At 41.1% G+C, this 20,041-nt stretch overlaps 2 protein-coding genes across 22 annotated transcripts in view; one reads left to right on the plus strand and one right to left on the minus strand.

Annotated features, from left to right (window-relative positions):
- Positions 1-3,275: 3,275 nt before the first annotated feature.
- Positions 3,276-19,840, minus strand: NFYA (nuclear transcription factor Y subunit alpha). 16 transcript variants are annotated; one of them, XM_053392976.1, is made up of 11 exons: positions 19,260-19,376; positions 17,701-17,754; positions 15,838-15,956; positions 14,766-14,852; positions 11,997-12,143; positions 10,578-10,709; positions 10,309-10,414; positions 8,972-9,138; positions 8,554-8,727; positions 7,599-7,700; positions 6,476-6,654 (listed from the first exon to the last, which is right to left on the minus strand). In XM_053392976.1, exons 3-11 carry the CDS (start codon positions 15,910-15,912, stop codon positions 6,586-6,588), a joined length of 1,059 nt encoding a protein of 352 aa, XP_053248951.1. In that variant the 5' UTR covers positions 15,913-15,956; positions 17,701-17,754; positions 19,260-19,376; the 3' UTR covers positions 6,476-6,585. The 16 variants fall into 16 exon arrangements, with proteins under 16 accessions (XP_053248962.1, XP_053248956.1, XP_053248957.1 ...); XM_053392987.1 differs by lacking the exons at positions 6,476-6,654; positions 17,701-17,754 and adding an exon at positions 3,276-5,014 and having other exon boundaries at positions 19,260-19,383; XM_053392981.1 differs by lacking the exons at positions 6,476-6,654; positions 17,701-17,754 and adding an exon at positions 3,276-6,316 and having other exon boundaries at positions 19,260-19,383.
- The window catches only part of OARD1 (O-acyl-ADP-ribose deacylase 1), a 49,621-nt gene continuing 49,373 nt past the window's right edge, over positions 19,794-20,041 (plus strand). For 4 of the 6 annotated variants that reach the window (XM_053392999.1, XM_053392998.1, XM_053392997.1 and 1 more), the window contains exon 1: positions 19,829-19,972. In XM_053392999.1, coding sequence (XP_053248974.1) covers positions 19,829-19,972 — 144 coding nt within the window. Of the gene's footprint in view, positions 20,040-20,041 lie in introns of all 6 variants that reach the window. The other 2 variants (XM_053392996.1, XM_053393003.1) reach the window with 2 other exon arrangements.

The following is a 20,041-nucleotide window of genomic DNA, read 5'->3' on the forward strand; positions in this document are numbered from 1 at the left end:
CTTAGACCAGGGGTCAGCAAACTTTTTCAGCAGGGGGCCGGTCCACTTTTCCTCAGACCTTGTGGGGGGCCGGACTATATTTTGAAAAAAATAAATAATAAATGAACAAATTCCTATGCCCCACAAATAACCCAGAGATGCATTTTAAATAAAAGCACACATTCTACTCATTTAAAAAAATGCTGGTTCCTGGACCGTCCGCGGGCTGGATTTAGAAGGCGACTGGGCCGGATCTGGCCCCCGGGCCTTAGTTTGCCTACCTATGGAGTAGACAGTGCCAGGTGAATCATAGAAATGTAAGTTGGTACCCAGAGGGTCTAGTCCAACCCTCTGCAATGCAGGAATCTTGCCCACAGCTGTCCCTAGATGGGCTCGATTCAGGAACCTTTTGGTTAATAGCCAGACACACTGATCCATTGCACCACCTGAGGGTGCAAAGACTTTGAAGCCAATTTAGTAATGACCCTGACAACTACTAATGTAGATTGAAATCCAGATAGCTGTGACTTTGACAAAACATTACTTCATAAATTGTTTTCTTCTTTAGCTTTGACATTGCTATTCTAATTTTCTGTTTGCTTTTTTACAAATGGGAAGTGGAGTCCGAGAGATAAAATAAAGGTACTCTTTTACAGAACACCATCCTTCCATTACTGTGCTATGGTAGGAAGAATCAAGTCAGTCTTCCAGAAACATTAATAGCAAACTCTGAGCCTTTTGCTTGCAATTCTTTTTCTGTGAAGTGCTTTCTTTTTGAAAGAAAGAGCGAGAGAAAGAAAAAGCTGCTTTTCTCTTATCACTATCAAATATTTAATTTCCAAACTAGGTGGTTTTCATTTCATAGTTGCTGATAATAACTATATTGAACTCTGATCTGGCTTAGGTTGCATGCTACTATTCCTGCAAAACAATTAGTGGCCCTGGATGAGAATGGACATTCATGGCTGCATTGAAAGATGCATGCAGCCAGTTCAGTAAGGTCTAGTGGCTTGTGTCCAGTGCAAAATAAATGAAATGTGACACAGTGGTTGGGGCAACCCAGTCAGATGGGCAGTGTACAAATATTATTATTATTATTGATGGGGAAGAAGGGAGCCCAGAAAGAAGTGCTGATTTCTTATGTTGCTGCCCTGTGTATGACTTCAGGAAGATGCCACAGATCCAGTGCTACTACTCTTCTAATGTTTGCTTTGGGATTGATACCTCAAACCGCAGAACCTCACATGCTGCAGCAGGATCTCTGCATACCTATTAAGCAGAATTGCATGATATGTTAAATGGAGGGTGGAGGAGAATGTGAGAATGAAGCTTAAAAGGGAACCAGAATCTGGATGGATCTGAAAAGTGCAGGGCTGGGTTGAGGGATGAAAGCTCATTTTGCATTTGAATTCTAGTGATTCTTATCTGAATTAAATACAGCCTTGCTCTGTTGCAGCGGAGAGAAGATTGTTGCACTGATACCTAACGAGGATATGGACTTTGTTTTTCAAAATAGATGGCACTATAAAATAAAACGAACAGGAAGCATGAATCAAAGGATTTGTTGAGTTTGTGAATAACACACTTTAAGCATGCAAGCTGATTCACCATTCATAGATTGGGGAGTTTTGTTGTTGCAGCAACATTCCCGTTTTACAGATGGGAATCTGAAGCTGAAAGACAAGGACTTGTGAGAGCTAATGAGCAAAAACTCCAGAGTCCCAAGTTTGGTTCACTATTCAGTGGACTACACTAGCTTGCTCAACAGTGAAGTAGAGTTAACAGCAAATAAAAAAATACATTGCTTTATACACTTTCATAATCAGTGTTGTTCAAACACCATACCAAACTGCACTTGGTGCTATAGAAGTACTATTATTTACTACTATTATGCAGCAAAGCAGCTGAAGCTGCTGCTAAGTAGTGAAACCTTCTGTCCACTTGACAATGATGGGGAACACACAGGAAACCATAGAGGGGTAAACCTTTTCAACATTGAATGCTTCTGCATGTGTCAACTTGCACACCACCTTTTCCTTAAAACAGATGACCTGTTTTCCTTAAAACGGATGACCTGTTTCCACAGCTTAGAGGCATTCTACACAGCTACACACACTATAATACAGAAATGTGTGTGGACTCCTCAGAAACATAAGTTGATCCAATTAAAAGATATTACCTTATATTTTCATTTTAACTGATGTAACCATGACTTCTCAGACATTTATTTCTTCTGCCAATTATTCCCTGAGGAACAGTTAAGCGGGGTGGAAGATAAGGAAATAGAAGTCCAACAGAGCAAAACCACAAAGTTTGTGTGGCACCAAGCTACAAGAGAGGCAAGCTCTTGGACACAATCTTTCAAACTCCGAATTCCAAAAATGTCTCTTGTAAACCTTTTTTTATTATATAATCTATATTCCATTATAGTTTGCGAAATTGCAAACCCCATGAACGAGAGGTCATGCTGCAATATTTTATAAAATGGATATACACCCATATATCAGGCCCTAAGTTGTTATACTTCACAGTAGTTTAAGTACATGATTAGATGACAAATTCATCTACTAGGCCCTTGTAAGTATTAGTTATCCATACCTGTTTTATATATCCTATCCATCAATGCTAGACTTTAATATATTTGTGTGTTATAAACTTGGGAGGGATAGGTATCAGAACAGCTACTGATGGATCAGAAGATAAAACAAAGCAGCAGGAATTCGTCACCCTAATTCAACTTGTGCCTCAAGCTGACACCTCATGTCTGAGACTGATGTGATGCAGCTCTTTCTGAATTGTTCCACTCCAGGCTACCGGTGTGGGCTTTAAAATTTGAATACTTCCTCTTTCTACACCCCAAATCCCCTTGCTCATGAGGAAACAAACTTCAGTTTCCCAGCACGCGATTTTGAAAAAAATGGGGCAGCAATCAGATGGTGCACGCCCACAATGCAATCCAGTTGCTCCTATAACTTTGCAGGAATCCATTAGCTGCAGTCAAAGTCTTATGCTCAATGCAAACTATCGCATATTAAAAACAAAGCATGTCCAAACTCTTACTATACCCCTAGATTGCAGGAGGAATTCAACATCATGCTAAGGCAATTGTTTCATCATCAGGGCTAGCATTTCACCTTCTCAGGAGGAATGATACCCCACCTGCTGGCTCTGGTATTTAGTTATTTATTTCTTCTCAGTTGCTGAGCAGGAGTGCAGTTCCAAATGATGCATGAGTGATTATACTGTAAGTGATTACAAATAATGATAAATAGTAATCAGACTCGAAGTCAACAGCATATTTTATAAACATTTTATTGGCTGAATAGTGTACACAGTACTTACAGTTGTATCTATTAAAGACAAAATACACTTCAAAATGCAGCATAAAAAATTATAAACTTTTGAACTATGTACAAACTTTGCTTTACGGTTTCACAAATATCAATACTCCAATCCCCATTCACAACCCAAGAAACTGATTTTTTTTTTACATGCAAAATATTTGTAGAAGTTTAGCCTTGGAGGTTTCTACGCCAACCCTTAAGTATCAAACCACTTTAAATGGGCTCAATGTTCCAGTGTTTTATAGGTCAATAGAAGAATTTACATTTCCTTCAAACCCACTCCAGCTTTATCCCTTAAGTCTATCCCCAATTAAATATTTCATAGCCTGATTTTTAATTTCCAATTAAGAGTTTGCACTTGGCATTACTTCTGCTTTTAGTTTTTTATCCAGGAACAGAACATTTTGCAACACGTTGCAGTTTGAGACTCCTAATGTTAACAAATATTCTGAAATAAGTTTGACCTACACACATGAAGTCTAAGACATTGGTATAATAGATCCTATCAGGACATTTTACACCGTTACAGAAAAACCTAACTATAGACCAAAAATTAAAAAGGTGTCTGCACCATCTACATATAGGTATCAAAGAGCATTTTTTGTTTTTGTTGTTAGGTTGAAAAAGGTAGCGATGGCTTGGTCTTTTTAAAGATGCAAATGTCATATTATGATTTTACACACACAAAGAATTAGGAGAACCTTGATTCCCTTACCATCCCAGTCTGCAGTGATAAAACTGATAACTGAAAAGGGAAACACATGGAGAAACATCTTTAATTCAGACTATACAGTATTTCCTCCTCACCATGTCTATCAGTATCTCAGAACGTACCAATGCTTTAGATATTTACAACTGAAAAACAGTATTAAAAAAAAGTATTCACTGTTCCTTCACTAAGACTGGATATTTTATTGTAAAACCAATGAAAAGAAACACTAGATGACATGGAAATAGCCTGCTGAAGAAAACTACAATGGTAATCAAAGGCACCCAGGATGCTGGCAAATGCAAAGAAGCAAAAAGAAAGGCTAGTGGGGATTAAAAACAAAAAGGTTTAGAAACATGCAACCTGCACAAAGGCTTAAAAGGATAAGTGCAGTTGATACAAAAAAAGCGCACATCTTTGCTTACAATAACTTATATTAGAGCACTGGAACACCATGTACAGCATGGTGATAAATAGCTTAAACTCTGCTCCACATCTCACTTTACGTTGTTTTCTCCAAACGCATTCTAGAGTTTGACATCACACTTGCGTATCGGTTGCCTTAACATTTCATTGGTTGGAATTAAGTTAGCCAATCTGAAAGCTGCACTGTTCTAGTCCACTGGATAAGCAATCTCTGCTGTTTTACTAGTACCAATTATTTTCTCTCAAATCCACTCTCCTGAATTATTATCTTTTTATGTCATGAAAAGGGGGCCTTGTGAAGGTGCCCATATCCAAGCTATTTCAAATCAAGTGACGAATGAGTTCTACTTTTTTAACTAGGGAGGGCCACCTCATGACACCTGTTCTGATGCCACGAGATCCCTCTTAAAAACTTAACAGTCAACTTCCAGGCACCTTCTTTTTTATGCAGCCCCTCAGTCTTGCTACTGTAGTTCGTCTCCCATCTTTCAGAGATGAGCCTCCTCCAATCCTCCTTCACTCAATCTCGGTAAGCAATGCAGGCTTAAACATAAGCCTGTGAATATAAAAGAACATAACATAGTGCTAGCTGGACCTCATGGCATTGCCCAAGCAAGTAGCGATAAGAAAATCTTGGGAGAAGTGAAAAAGGTAGCAAGTGATGCTTGGCAGAAAGAAACTCCACTTCTTTTTTTGTCACTTCTCAAAATGATTAACAATCCAATAATGATAAACATAATGATAAACAATCAAAATGAGGAAAAAGTCCCTCAGAACAGAAAACGAAGGTTACAGAATTAAGTGCCATTTTACAGAGATGATTAAATAAAAAGCTTGAGAGGACTGTTCACGTTAATTCTCATAGACAATGCAATCTGAGCTACAGGAGGATGTTAACAACATAGGGTTTGGTTAGGGCAAAGTATGTGTCACATCCTGAATAATGCTCACAACACTGTATCTAATGCTCTGATATTGGAGAAACTGCACCAAAGACAGCGGCAGTATGTGCATTTCAGAAGATGTGCATTTCTCAGCCTGCAGGAAGAGCATGTCAGTGAACTTTAACTGACACACATTATTAGCTCTGACACCAAGATCTATCCCCACCCACTTCCCCCAACGACCCATGACTGTCCCCTGGGCCACTATACAATTTCTCTGCTATCCAATGGAACATGCATGCATTACCCCAAGTCTTCTAACTTCCCAATACTTAATGGATTAATTCTGTCACAAATAGTTGGCGACAGTTTACGTAGGACAGTACGCTGAGAAAAACTTTCAGTGTTGTGTCAAGAGTTCTATTACAGAAGATGCTTCTGCAGTGGAAAGATGCGTTACCAGAAGATATAAAATCTGAGGTTGTGGGGAGCAGCGGGGACCAAGGCGGCTACATTGAGCTCTGGCTGCTTCAAATATTAGCATTCCTGTGTGGTTCAAGAGCCATGGCTTCCAAATGGTGTAACTAGCCCTATTTCAACCTGCTAGTTATTGCTGAGGCAGTGGCAGTTTCAAGCTGTGCCACACTTATTGTCAAGGATGTTAAAGCTCTGTTGAGTCTGACTTTTCAACTCCCTGGTCTGAACTGGGTGGGTTCATGGGTGTTTCCATGTGCTGAGTCCACTGCAGTTAAAAGTCTAAGACAAACCACTCACTGAGAGTGTGGCATTTGTTCTTAAAACGAGAACAGGCTGTGCATATGGCAAATTTTCCCATTCAGAAGTTTGTTTGATAGGTAGGATAGGGAACAGCTCCAGAGACACAAGATATTAGTCCAGACGCTCTGTTCTTTAGCTGGCTGTTAGGATACTCTAATCATCTGTGTCATTGCTTCTTCGTTTGCCTGGCTAGGATCCTATACAGATGAGGAGGGGGGAAAGAACAGTTTTGTAACCTGCAGCCTCTTCATAATAGCATTTAAATACAAACAACAACAGCCTGCCCTTTAAGGTAGACACCCAACTGTTTAGTGCTGTGGCTACAGCACTGAACTAGATGTGGAGGAAAGTGTGGGTTTGTTTGTATTATTTTTTTACCCGCTCTTCACCATAAGGACTGAAGGTGGGTTTAATCATACAATTCAAACAAGTAAAACAGTTCTAGACAAACGCAGCACAGGTTAGGTTAAAAGCTCTCTCTCGAGTCATCATTCTCTGCATTTCTGAGGGTGTCAGAACTACCAAAGGAGTCTCTCTGAAAAAAGAAGTACCTAGTAAGAGTTTTGTGCTACAGTTCACATTTTGAAACATGTCAGTCATACAGCTCCTAATAGACTTTGGCCTATCCGGAGCAAAAGGAATCAGAGTATTTCAAATCAACCATGATGCAGCCCATGTAGCTAATAAGCAGCAGTCAGACTGTTTCCCCACCTACTGTGAAAAGTAAAAGCAATTCTATAAAATGAACCAGATTAGCTTGTCATCTTTAAAACTGGGGTTGAATCTTATCAGCGACAGCTTCAAGCCACAGTTTTGTTGGTCACAAGCTTGTCTGTATAATGATGCAACTAGTATTGTACAAGAGCATTATTATGTTATTTTAAAGAGTATATTAGAAATTAAGAGTATTTTGTGTGTGCCAGATTATTAAGTGGTATGCACCAGTGCCCCCAGTTATGTGTCCCAGAAAGTATAGCCCCCAAAACTTGAAATGCTGAACCATCCCAGATCAATTCTAGTTTTTACCATAAGAGGAAGTGGATCACATCTCCACAGAGGGCAAAATCCAACATTGCATGAAATGATTTCCACTTGTTCAGCAGGCCTTCACCACCCTCTCTTCTCCCTACAAAATCTGTTTGATGGTCCCACAGATCTCCAGAGCAGACTGTGAAGGTGTGCAGAGGGGATGAGAGAGTAGTGAAGCCCTGCTTACTGCATGAACAGAAGTCTGTTCTGCTTCTGCATGGACAGCACTGAATACCACCCAAAGTTACTTGTAACTTAACAGGGTTGGGAGATCTCTCTGAAAGCGTCAGTGGGAACCAGGAAGAATCATCAGCACTTTGAAACTAGGTCTGCAAGCTTAGCAATATTATTAGAGATGTTGCACAGAGGTTTTCTTGGAACTGGCTGCAAATAAATTGGGAACATATGTATGCAAACTCTGATTAAAACAAAGAGGAAAGTTTTGCTCACCTGCATGTGGGGGCTATCCTTTTCTTTCGGTGAAAAAAACCGTCCACCTTCCCCCCGCTTCCTTGCCATGGCATGACGATGTCGGGACTCATGCAGGTATTTCTGCACAGAAAATCACAAAGTTGTAAGGATGTAAGTGATCTCATATGCGCATGTGTGTGACTAGATCATCCACTTTGTACCACAAGCAGAAAGCAGGCGCAAAATGCAAAAGAACCCTTCCAAATCTACAACATGGAAATGCAGCGAGACACAAAAGCCCCACTCCAGCTCATTGAAAGCAATGGAACTTTAGTTGTTGCTAACCTGTTCTGTTAGTTTCAGCTAGACTTTGCCACAACAAAGATTTGATGACTTGAGGTCAAAGAGCAAACATCCCCCTTGCCTATTCTTTGCCCCCAAATGAAACCAAGAGGGGAAAGAGCACTCCAGTCCCCTGCTCAAACTTCTAAGAACATGTATTAAAACTTTCAATCTAATTGAAAGTAAATTTAAATAAAATAATTTATCTCAGCTTTAAAATAGTTATGGCTGTGGCGGCCTGTGCCATGTCTCCATGCCTCAAGTTAATGGGGCTATCAGGGAACCATCAGCTGCAGCAAGTGTAAAGTTGTTCTCCACATTGACCAGATGTGATTCTCCTTAATTTCTAGGAGAATAGCCCTTTAAATAGTGGCCTGCCAACCAACATTTTCCAAATCAATAATTTATACTATGTCTAAATGAACCCAGGACTAATTCTGCTTCAGTGCTATAAGGAAGAAAGCTTCTGGGGGCCAAGTCCAGAAAGCATGTTCTTTGAGCCCAGTATGATTAAAATATTTGAAGTCTACTGTAACTAAGCAAAGGAAAACGAGGGGAATTTCTATAATAATAGGAACATAGGCAATTTTAAGGACACACAGTAAATGTTACTCTTTCTCTGCCTCTCATGAACGTTAGATCATAGCCTTACCCTCCTCTCTTTTGGAATTTTCCCTTCGGCTTCCAGCTTAGCTCTTGCCTGCCTCCTCTTCAAAATCCGATGGTACTGTTTCGCATTCACATACAATGGCTCCTCTTCAAGCATCTCAGCTCCAGGCAAAGGTATTCTCTGGATGGCTGGCACTGATCCAGCACCAGGTACCATCTGCATGAAGGGAAGAGATTAGTTAAAATGAATACATCTCTCTGCACCATATTCAATTCAATGTAGTCCTGAATATACATTACAGAAAGCCAAAGATCAAATATAACTTCCTAAAATATATAAACCCCTGCTCCCATTATGAGCAAAGAGAAAGGCTGCCAAGTGGAATAAATCATTTATTCTACAGATTCAGTGCATTAGATTCAGCAAAGAAATGGGGTAATTAGAAAAAGACAATACGCACCATGACCATTCCACCTGAATTAACCACATTTCCAGCAACAGGCAGCGTCACAGTTACAGTTCCTTGTCCACTGCTGGTTGTGTTGGTGTTGGCGCCAGTCTGAACTATTTGTGCTCCAGCCAAACTGGCTGCTGGGATGGTGATCATGCCTGTAACAGGGACTGTAACTTTAAGGAACAAAAACAAAAACATACACAAACACAAAGATGAAGGGAACATAATTAGTCCCACTTCGGATTTTATTCACTCTGCCCTGAAATTTACCTGTGGATTTGAAAAAATGAGATTTTTTTCAGATACATTAATAGATTACTCCACATCTATGTGCTCCTCATACAACACAAAAATAAAGACTTCTGCCTTCCCACCCCCAGATAAGAATGCAAGAGATGGAGTATGAAGATTTTAACTTCCCCTTGGTAAATAACTGAACTAACACCACCACCGCAAGAGGCAGCAGCGTCTAGATTGGATGGCTTTAAAAGGGAATTGCATGTTCATTCATGAAGGATAGGCATATGAAGGTCTATCAGCCATAACTGAGAAATGGAACTTATCTAAAAGGTAAAGGACAGTTAAGTCCAGTCGCAGACGACTCTGGGGTTGCGGCACTCATCTCGCTTTACAGGCCGAGGGAGCCAGCGTTTGTCCGCAGACAGTTTTTCCAGGTCATGTGGCCAGCATGACCAAGTCGCTTCAGGCGAAACCAGAGCAGCGCACAGAAACGCTGTTTACCTTCCTGCGGGAGCGGTACTAATTGCACTTTGGGGCGTACTTTCAAACTGCTAAGTTGGCAGGAGCTGGGACCGGGCAATGGGAGCTCACCCTGTTGCGGGTATTCGAACCGCCAACCTTCTGATCGGCAATCCCTAGCCCAGGGGTAGGCAACCTAAGGCCCGGATGCGGCCCAATTGCCTTCTCAATCCGGCTTGCGGACGGTCCAGGAATCAGTGTGTTTTTACATGAGTAGAATGTGTCCTTTTATTTAAAATGCATTCAGGGGAAAAAACCTATTTTGGTATTACAGGAGACTGGGAATTTTGAGTTTCACTTCAGAAACTACACAATAGACACCATGGGGTAAACATCCCACACTCCTTCATAATTGCATACTCCTTCCTGAGTATACAAATGTTGTAACTATGAACATAGAATTGTAGGTTCTTGGTACAATGATCCTTACAAAACAGGGTTACAAACGTTCATCAATTTTAATGGCATCACCTTGGTGCCTAAAGGCTATAAAAAAGCAAACAGTATGTATCTTGCTCTGGTAACCGTCAATTTTTTTAAAAAAAGAAAGTGAAATCGTATACTGTGGCATGTAGAATTCCTACCTTGTTGAAGAATTGTTCCATCAGCATTAACGGGTTGATAGACAATTGTCTGTCCCTCTGCCGTCTGGGCTACTTGTTGTCCCTGAACTGCAATTTGTGGCTGTGTCTGCAAATTAAAAACATCCCATGAGATGAAACACTAAGCAATGCAAAACTACAATGCCTTGGGACTTCCTAACTTCACATTGCAATTCAGATGTGCCAAGATCAGCATTCTTGTTCGTTTCATTTCCCTCAGTGCCCCCTGCAATCTTCCTCTTTTATGTTACCTGTGTCTGGCCAGCAGTAACTGCTGTCTGTGGCTGCTGGATGATGATTTGCTGAGTCTGGCCCTGCTGACCCTGAACTTGCACTGCTTGACCACCCTGAATCTGAATCTGACCAGGCTGGACCAACTGAATCTGTGAAAGGAAGAATCAGCAGGACAGAATAATCAGATAAATCTAATAAATCTAAACTTAATATTGACAGTTTATATTAGGCTAAGACAATCAAAACATGTAAAACCAAATCCGGTACTAATACCTTTAAAATGGAGGCAGAAATTACTTCCGCTCAATGATAAAGCAAATATGGGAGATTCGTCTGTGCCACTTACTATATCCCATCAGGACTGTAACAATGGGACTATTAAATAGCAGGGCTAGAACAATACTTTAAAATCCTAGGAGCCACAAAATCTCTCCCTTTCAGTCCTAAGCAAACACGACCATGCATATGATACTAGACAGTATTGTAGATAAAGCAACCAGCTTGAAAGAAAAATGGCAACTTCTTTGTCTTCCTCTAATATAGAACTGAAAAACTAGGACCCTAGTGGTGGGAACAACCCAGAGAAAATCTACAGCTGGATCAGAGGAAGGCCTAAAAAACAAAACAAAAAACTTTTCATTCTCCCAGGAGTGAAACACTACAAGGGCAAGTGGCAGCGGTTCTCTCTACTAATACTTTCTTAAGCTATTGCTGTCTTTGCTGTTAGACCATAAACTGGGTTATTTAGTTTCCAGGCAGGTGGAAAATCTTTTACGTATACTTGAAAAGTTTTTCTTCTCTATAATTCAGTTTTCACATTCATTTTTAACATAGGAAGCTTCTACCAGTAAAGGTCCTTCCCATCATTTCAGCACAGCAAGACAAATATTTCTTCTGAATGCACCTCTATATGGCAAGAAACTAAAATTTTTGAAATCCATTAATTTCTGTAAAGCAAGGCACATTGGAGATGTTACTATGAAGAGGTGCAATTCAGGAGCAATGTTCACAATGCAAAACCTGGTAAAAATTGCTGTGACTTTACACAAATACTACTGTATGAAACAGAGCTAAAATTATGCTAAGAAGTGAAGGTCTCTTCTAAAGCCAATTTCCTGTAATTTCTATTATATATCATATTTTTGTAGGAAGTATTTCTTCACACGACACATAATTCCTATACTGTATTTGCCCCCAGCAGCACAGATGGTTCTTAAAAGGAATTAAACTAATACATCAAGAATACCAATAGCTGCTAGCTAAGACAATGAAGAATAGGCCTGTGTGAGCAGCAGCATCATATATCTGATCACCAGATGATGAGGTCAAACAGCAAGTGATGGCTGCCTTTGTTAATGCACTTAGTGAGCTTCCTTGTGGTATCCAGCAAGCCACTGCTGGCTTTTATTACAGCTCATAGATTTGGGCATACTGACCTGCTGAAGTCCTTGTGATCCTGAAACTGGAACTTGCATAATGGTCTGACCTTGACTCCCAGGTACAGCCTGTACCATGATTGGCTGACCAGTTGATGTGATCAGCTGGCCTCCACTCACTTGTACCATCAGTGGCTGGCCCTGGACCTAAAGAAATGGACAAAAGGGAGAACCACAATGAAATAGAAGTCCAATAAGCCTCTTGCATCATGCATTATGATCTACCGTTCAAGCATTGTGGAGAAGACCCCAAACACAGCAGTAATGAAGTTTCATTCATGCATCACCTCAGGCTCAAACTTCCAGCAATGATGACTTTAAAATGTTTGGTTCAAGGAATTTCTCAAATGCACAATTACATCAAATCTAAGAGAAAGAAATAATTCACCACCAATGGCTATGCCGATAAAATATAAAGCAAATGGCCTATATAGCCAGAGACCTGAAACTCTGTAAGGAACTCAAGTTTGCATATCTCACTAACTCATTAAACAATATCATATCCCTCAGCACATCAAATGTATTGCAGCACAAGGCAGCCTTTGTCAACCTAGTGTTCAATGGATGCTGTAGTGTAGACTACAACTCCCACCAGCCCAATGATGTGAGTTGTAGGTGAAAACAGCTTGAAGGCACATTTATGAAAGCGGAGATTAGCTTTCACAGGCTGGATCTCACTTCACTGTTTTTGGCAGTAGCTCCACATTGTCTGTAACATGTAGTTCTGCCCTCAGCCATGTTGGAAAAAAGGAAGACCAAGAGTGTTTTCACCTCTGCCCGTCTTATGTAGCAGTTTGCAACATGAAGCAACCAGAGCTCAGGGGAGAGACAAACACTACCTAATCACTGAGGTCTCCAGGCAACTCACATAGTAAATAAGTATTAATAAACTGGATATATGATTTCTAAGAAATATTTTATATCATTTAATAGAAACGATCCATTCTTAAGGAAATCAGCCCTGAGTGCTCACTGGAAGGACAGATCGTGAAGCTGAGGCTCCAATACTTTGGCCACCTCATGAGAAGAGAAGACTCCCTAGAAAAGACCCTGATGCTGGGAAAGATGGAGGGCACAAGGAGAAGGGGACGTCAGAGGACGAAATGGTTGGACAGTGTTCTTGAAGCTACCAGCATGAGTTTGACCAAAGTGCGGGAGGCAGTGGAAGACAGGAGTGCCTGGCGTGCTCTGGTCCATGGGGTCATGAAGAGTCGGACACGACTAAATGACTAAACAACAATATAAGTGAACCCCAAGAGGTTTAAATAAAATATCCAGAGCAAAATATTACTACTTACCATAAAAATATATAACTAGATCGCTTAATATACCTATCAACAGAACAGGGCAGTAAACTTTAGAATCCAGGGGAAGCCTGCATAAAAGTGTATTTTCAATAAGCATTTAAATATAACTACTTTCCAGCTCATGGACTGCAGGTGGGAAGATAACCAGAAGGCCAGCCTTTTAGATGTGAAAAGGTGGCATTCCACTGATTGTGTTATAACCAGGAAGATCTTAACAAACTGATCATGGGTATGTATAGGGGGAGAAGATCTGCTAGGCATCCGGGTCCAAGGTTGTTTGAGGTTGTATACGCCAACAGCAATACATGAACTAAGTAGTGAATAAGCAAACAGTTCCAAGTAGTCCCTTGGAATTATGAGAATGGAGTATGACACATATAGTACTCTAATTTGTCTTTAGGAGCTTTGATTACTATGTGAGCTACCTTGAAACCTCAATCATTAGCTTGTGCTGTGAGGGAAAAGCCAGAGTTTGATGGGCCATTATCCTGACACAAGAAATATTCTTATGAATGAATGGGCTTTGGACTAGTTCATGTAGAGTTACATTTCATTTAGGAAATGAAAGAGTAGTCAAAAACAGAAGAAAAGAAAGCTAAAGTGAGATGTATATTGACAAACATATCTGCTGTAGAAATCAACAAAAGTCAACTCTACCTTTCTCAAATTCTACAATAAAGTTTTCCGCAGTCTTAGAATGACAGGTTGGAGAGCAGAAGAGGAACAAAATATATAATCCAGGCGAAGTCAAGCAAATGCAAGCAAGCCATTTTAATTAGTTCACCACTCAGAATAATAAATTACTGAATACTAATTCAAATGCTCTAGCAAGCAAAAAAACCCAACCCAAGTCAATTCAAGCCAAATTAGAAACAACACCATTCAAGAAAAGAAATAAAAACATCCACAGCAATCCTGGCATATTTAACCAAATGAGATGATGTTCACAATGACATTAATAGTTTCACAGAGCACAAACCAGGGTTTGAAATATACCTCCAATGGATGTCATCTGTTTTTGTTTCATTTTTTAAAAAAATCTAGTTTACAGATTACTATACTGGTCAGGCAAGATTTTTTTATTTTTATTTTAAAAAGTGTGTCTTCTTCAAACAACGGACTGGGTGTGGGGAATCTGTCACTCTCTCAACATGTATAATTTCATCTAGATTTTCCTTCCCAAAGAGAGGCTATAAGAAAGGGTTACTCATCTTTGTATTTGCGAAGTAGAAGTTTCATGGATCTGGACTTGCTGCATGCGTTTTTATCTGCAAGGTCAGTTCCAACCATGTTAACTCTAATGTTCTCTACTGTTAGCATAAGCCATAACCGGTTACAGAGCAAGTATACTGCCACTATTTATCTGTTCCTATTTCAAGCCCCAGTGCAAACACAGCATCAAACATGAGGTGATGGGGTGATTCATGCAGTGCTCACATAAACACAACAGATAGGACACCACTACCTGGAGGGTCTGGACTTGCTGGCCTGAGGCAGATGCCACCTGGGCCTCAGTCTGCAACTGGACAGCAGTGACACCGCCCTGCTGCTGGGAACAGGAACAGGAAGAGCTTAAAACTTTGCAGGAGGAAAGGAAGAGTTCAAGACAAGAAATAGCCTTACTGCAGGGAGAAGGACAAGGAGTCCTGTGAAGGGGAGTTATCTGGTTCACCTCCAGTGTTTAGACTGAGACACAGGCTGAAAAAAGAACAACACTGTACTGCTGTTGCCCCCAGGATAAATATAAAAGCTCTTCAAAGTTCCTTATAATGAGCTGCAGGTTTCACGAGGAGCACAAAATAAATAAATAGCCCACTGAAGGTCTTTATACTCTCAAGAATAATTCTGAATACTTTCTCACTGCATGGAGCCTAAATCAGTGCAGCCTTAACATTGTGGTGTCAGGACTTTTCTCAGAAAAAAGCACATACACATAAGAAAATGGTAGCAAGGTAAGACAAAGGGAAGTAAAAGTCTATTATATTTTCCACTTCATACTAAAACAGCACCTATTCCCTTACCTACATATTGCTACATTGTGTTTTAAAGCTTAGAGTTGGGTTGAAGGACATCTTAATACAGTACTACACAAACAGGATTGTAACACCTTTACAAAAATGACCAAAACACCTACCTACTACAAAAAAATAAAAGTCAACAAAGATTTCATTGAGTGATGCTGATGTCACTTAAGACTGCATAAGTCACTAACTATTCATTTTTCCGTAGACTCTAATAAAATTTCATAAAAGTAACAGCTTACACACTGTTGGAGAAAACAAGAACCACTTTGGGGACTGGGTGGGAACAATCTGGAAAAATACAAGTTTGAAAGACAAAATGTTCTGCAATTATTTATTGTGCTGCATATTCTTAATATTTAAAACAGGTATGGAGTTTTTGAAAACACATACACATATATCTCTGAATAACGTAATAATTAGCAATGAATTAGCAATCTATTATTGTTGGCCTCTAAAGCAGAATTTAAGAACCAAATGCATGAGTTAGCCACCCCAAGTAATTTTCCATACCTGTTGCTGAATTTGTCCAGCCTGCACCACAATCTGTTCTGTTGAACTATTGCTGTTTGCTGTATACTGCTCCATTGTTTTTGTAGTGCCAATCCTCTATTCAGTCCTCAACTGGAAACCTAAAAAGCAGAGAGAATTTCAAACAATGATCAAGATCTGAATTCACTTATGATAACTACAAATGTGTTAGGATACCTGAGCAGAGTCCTCCTTTCCTTCAAATAATCCCAATGTTAAATAAACTTTAGCATGATACATTTGAGATAACTCTTGTGCAGCCAATACAAATAGTGAATGTAGCTATGGAAGGGAATTTCAGAAAGACAAGCTTTCATCTTTTTTAAATGGTTAAGTTTCATTTTTGTTTTTTATACAGTTTGGCTTAAATTTTTCACTTAAAAGCACCTTAGGCATAAAAGATTTTGGATTCTGCATACCCAGATTGTTGCCTGGACATTTCATATAATCTGCATACTACAAGAGCCTATCATTCTTTATTTTTGTGCTGTTTTTGTATATTATATATTCTGTTCTTCTTTTATGCTGCTGCTGAGATAATCTGTATTTATTGTTTATCTCTAATTATTAGGATTGTATTTATATAATTAATTTGATGTTTATGCTCTGCAGGTATTATGCTACATTTGTGTTGTATGTTGCAAACTATCCTGTGGTCTTCTGATGAAGGGTGGCATAATTTTTTTTAAAAAATAAATAAACAAATTTTATTGATTTACAAGGCTCTTTACAACTTGGAACAAGGATACCTTAAGAACCCCAATACGTTATATTCCTGACCAGTCACTGAGGTCTTTTAGAGATTCACTGTTAATGCCTTTCCCACTAATGGTTCAGATACACATCTTCTCCACCAGGAGCTGTAACCAATTCTGTGGTGTTTCCTCCTGGATGGGATCAGGCAGAACCCCTCCCTATTGAACATCTGGTGTTTGGTTAATATGTTTTCTGTAGGCAATTTGAGTTTTCTGATCTTATGGTACACTGTGTAGAAACTGCAGTATTAAGCAACATTTACAATTTAAAACACAAAACACTATTTCCATGGCCTTAACCCAACAACCTCCTATCCAACAATTTCCTATCTGAAAATTCAGATACAGTCACCACCACACCAGGTGACAGACTGCATTCTAAAGTATTTCAAAGTAATAAAGTTTATAACACGCTCTGTAATTTTCTCTCCAAAATGCCCTGTTGCAAATATTTATAATGCTTTCAACAAGAACTGCACCCAAGATGATGCGACAGAGAATTTGAAGCAAGGATTGCCAGAAGCGATGTTTCAGGCAATAGAGATTGGGGTGGGAATGGAATGTATGCTCTCCTAGCCCAGTTCCAGTGCTACTCAACTGTGGAAGCTGTACCAGCAGCAGGGCTTTTCTGTCCTACAGGTAACACAAGCACAAGACTACATAGCAGAAATCTATGCTGCAGCTTTTCCCAAAATTGGGGCAATACTGATCTGGGAATGAGTCCACTGTATATTCTGCTTATGTGTTGTGGGCCTGCTGATGATACATTAGCAGTGGGTAAAGAGTCACCTTTCACGGGGTTCCATACTGCACAACTAATGTCAGAATGGACTTACTGCTTCTGCTTCTATGGTAACCTGGAAGCAACTCCAACTATGGAGTCTCCTGTACCTTCTTCCCTGACTACCTACTTGCTGATCTACCTACTTCTTCTTTCCCCTTCAGCATTACTGCTGTCTGGAACCCAAGCAGGGCTAGGAGAAACCCACTGTCAAAGGCAGGCAATCAAACCCAGCTGTTAACCTACTGGAAACTGAAAGCTGGAGATAAGAAGACATAAATTTACTCTTAAGCTTAAACTCACACTCACCAATTGGCAGCAGATACTAAAGCAACCTCCAGCAGAGCCAAGCTGCAAAGTAAACTGTGAACAAGCAACAGCAGGATCAGAAAGGTGTGATAGTATTATTTGGGTGGCACTTCAGTTTTTCTGAAGTGTTCACATCCCCTCAGGATTAATCTTGGAGCTGGCTAAGGAAGCAATCCAAACACCTGCATAGCAGGCTTAAGGCAGCAGCCTAGCCTCTGCTGCATCCACAACCCTACTGCTCATGCTGGTAAGGGAGAGAAGGTTGTTGAGCCACCTGCTAGACTGAGATAATCCAATGAATCCTATGTTAGTTCAGCCCTGCCCCTGCTTGTATTTCCACTATTTCCAGCAGTAGCTTTGGCCTGTCAACTGTTTGGGTGGGTGCGCTGAGGTACTCCCTCGCTGGTAACTAAGCTCCTTGGAGGGACACATCTGCCTCATCCAGATGATCTCCAGAATAGCTGATGATGAGCAAGGGTGCCCTGCCCATGCATTTATTTGGACAAAATTTGGAGAGCAGGCAGGTGCAGAAAGCGCATATATTGTATTAAACCATCTAACTACAAAATATATGCCAACATCAGCTGAGATGTCGGATGAATGTGACGCTTCCTATTACTGCCAAGTCTTCACCTATTTCTTTGTTTCCCGCAGAAGAATGTTACAGATTTCTCACTTTATGAAGATAGATCGGGTACCTGGCAAACACCTACTGCCGCAACTCAGGGTGGATTACATTTTAAATTTCAATTCTTATGTTCTCTAAGAGCAACACAAAGATCAATAAACATGGCTGCCAAGAAACGCTTGATAACATTACTGCACTACATCTAGAAGGCAAAAAAGCAAGAAAAACATTGCCTGAATATCACGTTGGCAATGTCTATCAATTGCCTACAGATATGGTTAATAGCTTTCCTCATGAGCAGCTTTTTTTAAAAAAGAACTCTTCTCCAAGTTTAACTAGAATTCTGAAGTTATATACATACAGTATCAGAGAATACATATAGCTCCCATCACTTACAGTTCCACCCTAAATCATATAATGCGTTTTGTTCCATGTAGGTATAGGAAACTCCATTGATTTCTACTAGATTTCATTCTTACATCATTCATAGGATAATGAAATCATTATCACAAAACCCAATGGAAAAATAATTGAACTGCAAACATGTAATTCAGGCAGAGGACAGATCACTCCTTTGTAATGCAAACATGTCAGCTAAGATAAAGTTTAATGCAGAAGTTTTGTTTTTTGCTGTAGGAAGGACATCACAAAGCCACCTCACCTCATCAAATTCACACAAAAAATTGAGGCTAAATTTCTAATATGAGAGAAGAAAACATGCTATTAACAGATACTGAAATCTAGCATGGCAAACAAGGGAGAGATGCCTGCCTTTGTGTAGCGAAAGGCCCTATCACTTGCAGTACTGGGTCTCAGCGAAGAGTAGTTTTTTATGACAAAGGCCAGAACTGGGCCCAGAAACAGGCAGGAAGGCTTCGCAGGGGACCTTGAGCCCTTTGGTTGCCGTGATCAGCGTCCGAGCAAAACTGACCTCGTTGGGCAGTGGTAGGCAGCCACACGCAGGGTGACGAGTCCCGCACTGGGCACAGCCGTGTCAGCTTGGAGGGAGAACCGGAGGCCGCTTTCCCCCTTCCAGGAAAGCCACCCCCCATAACGCGACTTCCCCTGGGCTCCCCACACTTTCCTCCTCAGCAACCTCACCCCCAACCCAGCGAGGGCCACAAAAGGGCATCCCAGAGGTTTCTCTGGCGGCCCCGGGAGCACCGCGCCAAGGGCGGAACGGCACCGACTATCCCTCCTCGTCCTCTCCCCATTGGGGTGACCCTCCCGGCTACCCCATCCCGCCTCAGAGCACGATCCGGGCGCCCAACGGGCCACGTCCACTCGCTCCCCCAGCGCTCGCCCAGCCCTAGCCCGCGCGCGGCCTTCTGACTGGCCACTCGGCCCCGCCAATCCCGGCTCTTGGGCCGGCGCTCGGGGGCTCCATATTGGCTGCTCGCACTCACCGTGCCTTGCTCCCCCGGTTCGGGTCCCGCTCTGATTGGCTCCGCCACCGGTCCCCGAAACCCAATCAGCGCCTCCACTCAGCCGCCGCGCAAAATGGCGCCCAACCCCCGACGCCCAACAAAGAGAAGACGAGGGTGGCCTCCGCGCAGGCGCCGCAAGAAGAGCTCCTCCCGCCGAAGCTTGCGCTGGTTTGAAACTCTTCGCGCACGCGCTGTTGGAACAGTCGTGCGCTCCCTCGTTAAGTCGCCTCGTTGCCTTCTACTTTTAGATAGCTTCTCTACGCATGTGCAGGGCAGGATAATTGGT

Source organism: Podarcis raffonei, chromosome 6 (assembly GCF_027172205.1).
Source record: "Podarcis raffonei isolate rPodRaf1 chromosome 6, rPodRaf1.pri, whole genome shotgun sequence".
In the NCBI taxonomy this organism is placed as follows: domain Eukaryota; kingdom Metazoa; phylum Chordata; class Lepidosauria; order Squamata; family Lacertidae; genus Podarcis; species Podarcis raffonei.

What these genes read in the sequence shown, in the direction of transcription:
- NFYA (XM_053392975.1), bottom strand. Translation starts at nt 15,912, where the DNA reads ATGGAGCAGTATACAGCAAACAGCAATAGTTCAACAGAACAGATTGTG. An exon ending in AAGTCCAGACCCTCCAGGTA is followed by an intron (nt 12,144 to 14,765) that starts GTGGTGTCCTAT and finishes CCATTTCTTTAG; the next exon opens with GTCCAGGGCCAGCCACTGAT. An exon ending in AGGATAGCCCCCACATGCAG is followed by an intron (nt 6,655 to 7,598) that starts GTGAGCAAAACT and finishes TTCTTTTTTCAG; the next exon opens with AGAGACTCCTTTGGTAGTTC.